Source organism: Polypterus senegalus, chromosome 10 (genome assembly GCF_016835505.1).
Source record: "Polypterus senegalus isolate Bchr_013 chromosome 10, ASM1683550v1, whole genome shotgun sequence".
Lineage (NCBI taxonomy): Eukaryota > Metazoa > Chordata > Cladistia > Polypteriformes > Polypteridae > Polypterus > Polypterus senegalus.
In genome coordinates this window covers 29434271-29444669 of record NC_053163.1, presented here as the reverse complement: position 1 = coordinate 29444669, position 10399 = coordinate 29434271, and the positions used below count along the sequence as shown (strand labels likewise).

The window sequence follows — 10399 nt, the reverse complement described above, 5'->3', positions numbered from 1 at the left end:
CATGAGATTTCAGATTAATTGTTTTAATTGCACCACAAGATGGCAGCAGTGTTTCAAATTTCTTAATAAAACTTAGCGCCTTCAAACGATATAACACTATGTAATAATCCTTATCATTTAATAAACGCATATAATTGCAAAGTTATTTTAATTTAAGGCGACGTTTTGAAGTTGATCGAATGATATCCACATCATGGGTAACATTTAATTTGTGCCAGAGCTACGGAAGCTCAACTCCTGTACTTCCACTGATTTTGTGCCCTTTGCGCTCCGCTGGTCCAAAGGCCCAACATGACCCCAAAATCTACATACAATGTTTGTTTCTAAATTCTAATATTGTATGAATAAAAAAAGTAGACTATACAAACTTCATAAAAAAAATATCTGCCAAGTTAACATTACGCGTGTGTATTTTTGATTGGCTGATGTGAAAAGGATCCAATTAAATTGCCCGACACGATAGTTCACGTATTTTTTAATGTATTTATTTATATAAACATTTAGATAAATATGAAATAGTATTTTGTGTGTGTTTTTTTAACTGGAGCGTTCCTTTTGCAGTTATGATTTTTTCAAGCATGTACAGACTAACCTACTACACAGTTATTGTTTTATGATGTCTACGTTAAATGTGTAAATAGAGCTGAGCCCATTATTAAGAAAGAAAGTGCTGTTTTTTATTTTAATTCCTCGTTGCAATGCTTTTTCATAGGCATTACGATCCGTTACAGCCGTAAAAGACGGCAGCATGAAGTTGAAGTGGGACGTACCCTGTCTGTGACGTCACACAGGAGGCTGTAGAAGGGCGTAGAAATGACAGGAATACTCGAGAAACAGGAGACTGAGGGTATAAAAGTGCAAAAGCGCTCACCTAAACAGACTACCAGGACAAGACGGTGCTGTCCGTTTACAATCCAAGTGAAGATCTAAGCGCTGCTGATTCGACATGTGGTCGTCTTCTCTCTTCCAGCCTTCGTTTAGCACACCGATGGCATTGAGAGTTCCCGTCAGTGCGCTGTGGCCTCAGTCGCAGCTCATTTGTGTTCAAATGGAGAATGAAATGGCGAGGCAGATGGACAACATGAGGAGAAGCGCTGACCTCATGAATCAGCTCCAGCATGTCTTACGCAGAGAGACCCTTGATGCAGAGTCAGCTGCCAGCTCGGCTGCACGTAGAGCACCGACGTGCAAGGTGGAGAAGGACGGACAGCACTTTTCTGCTACTCTGGAGGTGGAAGACTTCACTCCCGAGGAGCTGACAGTTAAACAGGTGGGAAGGGAAGTCCTGTTGAGCGGAAAGAAGGAAGAGAAAGAGGAAAGCGAGGAGGGATCCTACAGCTACAGGTACCAGGAGTTTAGACGAGAGCTCGAGCTGCCAGAAGACGTGAACACCGAGGAGCTGAGCTGCTCGCTAAACAACGGACAGCTGCGCATCGAAGCACCAAGGATGGCACTGCCCAGTGTGCCCGAGAGAGTGGTGCCCATTAAAAGTGACAAAAAGGGGTTCATTAAGAGTGGAGAGGAGCAAAAGAAGGAGTGTGAAATGGAAAGGGAATGAGCAAATGTTTCAAGTGGACGTTTCGTAAAAAGATGTAGAAAATTGTCTACCATTGCATTTCAGTTGTATTTTTGTTTTTCTGAGGCTGTGTTTCCTATTAGAAGTTTTGCCTCTCACCTTTGTAAATGGTATGGGCTTTGTGAGGAGGGAGAAAATGAAAACTTAAGTGTACTTTAAAAATAAATTCGTTTTGTAGATAGTTTGTAAAGCACATTGCAATAGAGAAAAGTTGATTTGCTGTTTGTGATTACATTTTTCAGAATAATTGCATTCTCCATTCTCCTGTTAATCTTAAAAGATTGTTTTCAGTTATCCATTTTTCAAGTTTATCACATGGGATACATGTGCGGGATACATGTGCGGGATACATGTGCAGTAAACCTTGCATTTATTTTTTTTATTTTTTTTCCGAGGCTGTGTTTCCAATTAAAAGTTTTGCATCTTGACTTTTGTAAATGGTTTGGGATATATAAGGGGGAAAATGTTTATGTTAAAAAAATAAAATAAAGACGTTATGTACAGAAGATAGTTTGAAAAGCTCATTGCAATTAACAAAAAGTTGATTTACTTTTTTCATGGTTGCAATTTTCAGAATAATTGTGTCCTCTATTCTCCTCTTAATCTTCAAAAACTGATTCTGTTCTGCTGTATATTTCTGAATTTCATCAGTTCATTGTTTGTAAAGTTTCACATTACCTGATCAATAAAAGTCAGAGCCAAACTGAAATTTGTGAACCACATACATGAGATGTGCTTGATGTGTTTTTTTAGTTGAAAAACATAGGAATGAGAAGTGATAGAATCCAATGTTAATTTATATTGTCTAATGTGTGTTGAGGTTATAATTTAACATTTGAACACAATGTTAAAATGAACAGCAGAAAAGGGCTCTCATGTTTGAGGACTTCAGGAAGAAAACTAATATTCAACCACACAGGGGTTTCAATTGTCTTTCCATGTGGGTGAATATGTGAACACCTTGTGAGAGGCTACTGATGAATGGAGAGTCAAAGTTTGATTCTGTGGTCATCATCTGAACATCACTCATTGTTTCGTAGTAAAGTAACACCCAAGGTGAATGCACTAGTGTCTGACACCATATCTGGTTGGTTGTAAACAACTAGGCAAATGTTATGAGTTTCAAAAGCAGTAATTATGCATATATACAAAAGTCCATTAATTGGTTTAATTGGTATATGCCTTGCTGAATGATATTTTCTTCCGGGGGGAGGGGGGTTTGGGGGTGAACAGTGCATCCAGCTTATCATTATGGCTGAGGAGACACTGTCAGCAGTACGTTGCATTCAGCACCTGGTCATCACATCATTGGTAGCGACCCTCCGCAGGGCCTTATGACATCTGCTCAAGATGTGTTTTAGTGTCCCTTTCCACATTCGACAGGAAGGAGTATCAGTCTTGCCCCACAGCTGTAGGTTTGCAGGGCTTGGTAAGATGTCATTTATAGCTTGGATCAGGAATGTAATGCACTGGGGTTCTACATGCCAGATGGCCTTCCAAGTGATTCTTCCATCAGTTGCACTTTTCCATCTAATCCAAGCTCCCTGATGCATCATGCTTGCCATTCTGCTGGTTCTTTCCTCATCCATTGCTACTCTCACCTCTCCCTGGACAAGCATTCACCACTCATTGCCATAAACCTTGTTGTACTGAGGAATTGCAAAGTCGGCCAATTCTGACTTTCCCGTTGCAACTGACCCACCACATCCTTGTTCCTCAGTCTTGCTTCAGCCATCTACAACTCCATAGTGGCACTCCATTTCCTGCTGTTCCAGATCTCGATGCCTGTCCTACACACATTGGAGTCCTAGGAGTCTCTGTAGTGCACTGTTTCTCTAGAACGGGAGAGGTTATTAGGTGGCAGGACTTTGTCCTGTGCAACGATCACTCTTAAAAGTTCTGTAAAGGGTTGTGTTTCTTTCTTGTCAATCCATTTGTTAACAAAGAGCCATTTCATTCTGCAAAACTTTATTTGCCTATGTAGTTGGTTGTTTGGGCTAAGAGAAGCTCTCTAATCTGAGGAGAAATCTGAAATCTTTAGTGTACATTAGGATGCCTATACTGACAAATCAAGAAAAATTAAACTTGGCCTATGTGATTGCATGCAGTAAGAGTCCTGTTAATATCCAGAACCTGTAGTTATTTTACAAGTCTATAATCATGTATTTACAGTTGTTAATGCAGCATGTTATGTTCACATCTATATTCAAGTGATTTCTTAACTATACACATGGATGTCATTTTAGGGAATCAACCTTGTCTGGTCCTATTTAGCCAATTAATTTTGAAGATTGATATCAAAACTTCATTGTTTTATTAAATTGTTTTAAATTCAGTGTTGAAAGTAAACCATCATCTTTTTTCAAAGATTAATTCAGTTCCATTTAATTATATCAAACTCTCTCTTTATCAATTTTGTTAGTGTAACTAGCAAGCTGCATTTAGCTGCAATACATAAATGACATGATGGCTGAGGTAGGGAGAGTGTGTGAGTGAGATTGTGAATGGGTGACCTCCTGACTGAAAGGGAGATGAAAAGAGGATATGAATATCCATATGTTTTGAAAGGTTGTATGTCAGTAGTTTTAGAACGTGTTATCCACCTGAAGCTAAACACTTTTGGCTCAAACATTATTTGGATGTAAATGGGTTTCTTCTGGAAGAGGTGCTGGTAACACAGGCCATCAGGGGGTGCTTAGCCTGTTGTCTGGGTGTGGATACAATAGATCCAGTGCAGTGACAGTGATATTGTGCTGTGAAAAACCGTGCTGGTCTCATATGGGATAGTCAACAGATTGTAGGATCACGTGATTGGACAGACAGGTGTACGCCCCTCTTTCTGTCTTCACAGCTTGTGGCTCCATTGCGATGTACAAGGGAAGGAGTGTGTGGCTGCCGTGTACTGTTAGTCCTAAAGGCCAGTACAGTGCATTTATAGGTAAAATAAGATACGGTACCAACAGCAACTCATTAATCCAGTTACATTTTGCTCTTTTCTTTAATCAAACTTGGGACCCTATACAGTAAGTTGGAGATCCCATGCTGTAGCCAAGGTTAACCTATTCGTTAATCCGCTCCTTGCTAAGTATTACTGGGAATGAGTTCGAAGTGACCCTGTCTTTGGAGGAGGGACAACAAGATAAACCGGTGAGCATTTAAAAGTGGACCTATTTTCCTAAATGTGCACAATTTCCAGGGTTTTTATTTTGCCCGTTAAACGATTTTACTGAATTACAGTCTTTATACAAACATACGACAGGGAAAGAAAAAGATTTCACACAGTAGAAACGCAAGACAATATTATTTCATCGTTTAGCCCGCCATGCGCACTCGGTCTCAGTGTTGTTAAACCTACATGTCTTTCTGGTGGCTGCATTCTGAAACACACACACACAGAAACGCACACAAACACACGCACACACACACACGAAAGCTTTTGAAAGCAACGAACGACAATGAATTTGAGACTTACTGTATTTGCTCCTATACTTCTTCACACGGAATATTAACAGAGGCTCATTGGCGTCTTTCGCTTTAGCATGACATGTTCAGCCCAGTCATATGTTATCAACGTTTGTAGGCTGCTGGTTAAAAGATTTGACGTCTGGTGTTCTACAACTCCGATTTGTTAATTTCACAGTGTACACGTAGACAGACCGTTGATGAGATTTTTGCCAAAGTATTTCACCAATTTACTGAAAGAACAGCGCGCAAGTCCGTCCTTGGCTCTTGTCTTTGCAGCGCTCGGGAAGTGAAGGGCGGGTAGTTTGTAAGTGAAGTGGACCGCCCATTCTCTGACGTAACACAGACGCCGCCAGAAGCGCGTGGAAAGTACAAGAACAGTCAAGAAAGATGCCACTGCGACTATATATAAGTGTCCAGCAGCAAATCCTAGGTAGACTGACAACCCAAGACGCTGTGATTCTCCAACAACCGTAAAGAAGATATCAGTACAGCCGATTCGACATGTGGACCTCTTCTCTCTTTCAGCCTTCATTCAGCTCGCCCTTGACTATCAGAGTTCCCGTCAGTGCGCTGTGGCCTCAATCGCAGAGCATCTGTACTCAGATGGAGAACGAAATGGCGAGGCAGATGGACAACATGAGGAGAAGTGGCGACCTGATGAATCAGCTCCAGCATGTCTTACGGAGAGAGATCGTTGATACAGAGGCAGCTCCCAGATCGGCTGCACGTAGAGCACCTTCGTGCAAGGTGGAGAAGGACGGACAGCACTTCTCTGCAACTCTGGAGGTGGAAGACTTCACTCCCGAGGAGCTGACAGTTAAACAGGTGGGAAGGAAAGTCCTGTTGAGCGGAAAAAAGGAAAAAAAAGAGGAAAGAGAAGAGGGATTCTACAGCTACAGATACCAGGAGTTTAGACGAGAGCTTGCGCTTCCAGAAGACGTGAACCCTGAGGAGCTGAGCTGCTCGCTAAACAACGGACAGCTGCGCATCGAAGTCCCAAGGATGGCACTGCCCAGTGTGCCCGAGAGAGTGGTGCCCATTAAAAGTGACGTCTCGGGGCGCCTTAAGAATGGAGAGGAGGAGAAGGAGGAGTGAGAAGTGGGATAAGAGAAATTATTGAATCTTGGAATGGACGAGTTTTTCCAGTGGACATTTCATGAAATGATGCAGAAAGGTTTCTGTCATTGCGTTTGTTTAAAATGCTGGCTACTTATGCAGTAAACTTTACATTTCATTTATATGTTTTTCCTAAAGCTGTTTTCTATCAAAAAGGTCTTCCTCTGACCGTCGTAAATGGTATTGGATATGTGATGGGTTGAAAATGAAAGCAAAAGTGAACGTTAAATAGATAAATAGATGTTATGTACATAGTTTGAGAAGCGCATTGCAATAAAATGTTGATTTACTTTTTTTTTGTGGTTGCATGTTTCAGAATAAATGTGTCCTCCATTCTCTCAATCTTTAAAAATAGATTGTTTTCGGTTATCAATTTCTTAATTTCCTCACTTCATTGCCTGTAAAGTTTCAAACTAATTAATAAAAGTCAGTGTCAAGGTGAATCTTGTGTACGATATTCATCAGATGTGCTTAATTTGTTATTTTTTTAAGGGAAAAGACAGTGGAATGACAAGTGAAGAAATGTAATCTAATTTACAGTGTATTGTCTAATGTGAGTCTAATGTATAATTTAATATTAGAACCCAGTGTTAACATGAACAGCAGAAGAAAATTCTTACCTCTGAGGAATTCAGGAATAAGACCAATACTCAACCAGACAGGGCTTTGATTTGTCTCTCCATGTGGGTTTGAACACCATGTGAGAGGCTGCTAATGAATGGCGAGTCAACAGTCGTTTCTGTCATCAACGTTTGACCTTCACTCTGTGTTTCATAGGAAAGTAATGTTGATGTGTAATGCGCTAGTGTCTATCAACATATTTATTGTTTGTAAAGAATTTTACAAATTGTTTGAAGTTTAAAAGTAGTAATTATGCATACAGTATATACAAAGGCTATTGATTAGTTTCAGATGTCAATGTATTTTTAAACATAATGTAACACATAAATCAAAACCCTATAGACACGGCAGTAGTTTTTGGAAGACCCAGCTCATACACACATCAACATGGAGACCAATTGGGAATTTCAATTTAACATAACCTGCAAGTCTCTGATCTAGAGATGCGGAGAATATTCAAAGTCCTGAAGACCTGTAGATCACAAAATCAGATTACAAGCAGGTCTCTGCATCTTATTAGGTGGCAGTACTACATCCTTTGACATTATCACTCTAAATTGTTTTTTTTATTGGTCACGTTTTTACTTTTAAATCCATTGCTTGGTAAAAAAATATTTTATCATGCTATGCATTGTTGTCAGCCTAGTACAATAATATTAACTGTGTAGAGATGAATAGCTCCAAAAAATAAAATATCAAAAGGCTGAAAGAACTGATGACATCCAACAAGAATACAATACAATTCACAGTGGCAACATAATGTAGTATCACCTTCTTTTTATTGTCTTGCTCAAAATGAAAAATATTTAGTACATATGACTAATAAGTAATACAACTCTGTATATTAGTAAACCCTACTTTTTCATCATAATCAGAAATTCTGTTGCTTTCCAATCCTACAGCTGTATTTTTGTTTTGCAGTTTCTCCTTGGATGCGAACATTTCAAGAGGAACCTTATTCGGTAGGTCATTTATTGTTTCATATTGCAACCTAAATCTATGTGCAAAATATAAAAATCATATGTCACAAAATCACAATGACTTACTAATTTGTGATTATGTTTTTTGCACACTGCAATAGAGAAATCAATACTGTACTATACACTTCACAAAGTAATTTTTTGAATGGTTCATTAAAACATAGTAGAAAAGAAGCAAATTAGCATTTTTAAAATGACATGTAGACAAAGCAACAGATTTCAGTACCTCCTTGAGGATTTTAATTTTTATTAACAAAACGTCAGTATATGATTATGCAAATCAAATCCTTTGATGCTTGATTAAAAATCAACTTTATTGTGATTATCTCATTAGCTTCAGTTTAATGAAAAGTTGCAAGTATTGCTATGGCTATGCTTATTTTCGATGTGGATAACAATCATAGATTTCATGCAACAGAATTTAAGGTCACCAGACTAAAACATTATTTACATTTTTTAAAGTGATACATACTTCAGACACCATCAGAGGGTACTCCAGTATAAATACCGTCCTACAAATAGCTGTGTTGTGTGTTACGGGGTTCGTAGGGTGATGATGAATACTGGTGTGCTACGTGTGTTTGGTTCTCTCCATGAAAAATAGGTGGTATGACACACTTGAATAATTGGCAAAAAAGTTTATTGTGTTCAGCCATGACAAAGATAAGTGTAAGATCTTCCAGCGGTGGTGTACATCACAGTTAACTGTTAATCAATCACCAGAAGTACGGTCAAAAGACAATGCTCACAGAAAGGGACTGTTGCTGTGTGTCATGCATTGTGACGCCATACATTTCCTATGGGTGTCCCAACTTTGTCAATTACTTAAAGACCCCCTGCTTGTGTAAAAGCAGTATTGGAACAACTCAAAGTGAACACAGAACACTCTTCCAACTTGAAAATTGTTGTGTGCCCAGGGGTGGAACTGTGTGTGACTGGCACAAAGAACATTCTGAAGCATTTTCAGAAAACCCTCATTTTAATCCCATAGAAAATCAGTGGGACTATTTGGAGCAACAACTGAAATGCCAGATGAGCCAGTCTAACCAAATCACATTGCCTACATCTGCAAATTGGTGGCGTCCATGTTAGACAGGATTTCTGTCAGTAATTCTCTGTCCGTTGAGCTTATATTACTGCATTTCATTGTTTAAAATGATGTTTAGGAAAGTCAATTGTTTTTTGTTTTAGCATCTTCGTATGTATCTTTTATACATATATACATATAGTCTCTCACATGTGCCTTAGGGACAACTTAAACGTTCAGGTGGTGGTAATTCCTTGCTAGCACCTTTTCTCTTCCCCCCTAAACAGACTGGATGACTGACAACCCAACCACCTCTGATGTCACTTCCAGCATCTGTCCCACCTCTTCCTGTCTGGCCTGTGCATAACTAGAAGTGTTGCCATCTTCAATAGTCACTTTAACACTTGTGTTTATAAAGACTTTTTTTTGGCCTTTTTCAACATGTTTATAACTCGCATAATTTCAGTTATACGGGGTGTGTCTGCAGGGGCCCCAAACATTTATGCTTTTCTGTTTTTCATTATTGTACATGTCATGGTGGGCTCACCTAACATATTTGGTACCACCCCTGGAAGACAAGCTAACAGTGTCTTTTCCCTCACAGCCTTGAGAAACCACACTTTGTGGGAAATGGAGTCAAAGAAGGACCCTCCCCCCCCCCAACCCCGTCTGGCTGGTAATAAAGAGGGATGCTCCAAGGAAGTGCATATCTTATTAAAAGATTTAGTTTATTTTTTGTGGGAAAAAATGAAAAAGAATTTTGAGTGGTTGTCACCCTAACTATATATACTTAGCAAAAAAAGAAACGTTCCTTTTTCCAGGACTGTGTATTTCAACAATAATGTTTTAAAAATCCAAATAACTTTACAGATCTTCATTGTAAAGGGTTTAAACAATGTTTTCCATGCATGTTCAGTTAACCATAATCAATTAATTAACATGCACCTGTGGAATGGTCGTTAAGACCTTAACAGCTTACAGAAAGTAGGCATTTAAGGTCACAGTTCTACAAACGCAGGACACTAAAGAGACTTGTCTACCGACTGTGAAAAACACCCAAAGAAAGATGCCCAGGGTCCCTGCTCATCTGCGTGAACGTGCATTAGGCATGCTGCAGGGAGGCATGAGGACTGCTGATGTGGCTAGGGCAATAAATTGCCATGTCCGCACTGTGAGACGCCTAAGACAGCGCTACAGGGAGACAGGAAGGACAGCTGATCATCCTCGCAGTGGAAGAGCCCGGATCTCAATCCCATTGAGCACGTCTGGGACCTGTTGGATCGCAGGGTGAGGGCTAGGGCCATTCCCCCCAGAAATGTCCAGGAACTTGCAGGTGCCTTGGTGGACGAGTGGGGTAACATCTCACAGCAAGAACTGACAAATCTGGTCCAGTCCATGAGGAGGAGATGCACTGCAGTACTTCAAGCAGCTGGTGGCCACACCAGATACTGACTGGTACTTTTGATTTTGAGCCTCCCTTCATTCAGGGACACATTGTGAAACATTTTTAGATTATGTCTTATGGTGTTGACTCTTTTACTGTTCATACAAATATTTACACATTAAGTTTACTGAAAGTAAAAACAGTTGAAAGTCAGAGGACGTTTCTTTTTT

General features: G+C 39.7%; 2 protein-coding genes across 2 annotated transcripts; both read left to right on the top strand.

Annotated features, from left to right (window-relative positions):
* The first annotated feature begins 791 nt into the window (after positions 1-791).
* On the top strand, positions 792-2284 carry LOC120536998 (heat shock protein beta-11-like). The gene has a single exon (XM_039765588.1). It carries the CDS (start codon positions 947-949, stop codon positions 1556-1558), a length of 612 nt encoding a protein of 203 aa, XP_039621522.1. The 5' UTR covers positions 792-946; the 3' UTR covers positions 1559-2284.
* Positions 2285-5416: 3132 nt separating this feature from the next.
* LOC120536996 (heat shock protein beta-11-like) lies at positions 5417-6577 on the top strand. Its single transcript, XM_039765586.1, has one exon. The coding sequence runs from the start codon at positions 5543-5545 to the stop codon at positions 6134-6136; it is 594 nt and encodes a 197-aa protein (XP_039621520.1). The 5' UTR covers positions 5417-5542; the 3' UTR covers positions 6137-6577.
* The last annotated feature ends 3822 nt before the right edge of the window (positions 6578-10399 follow it).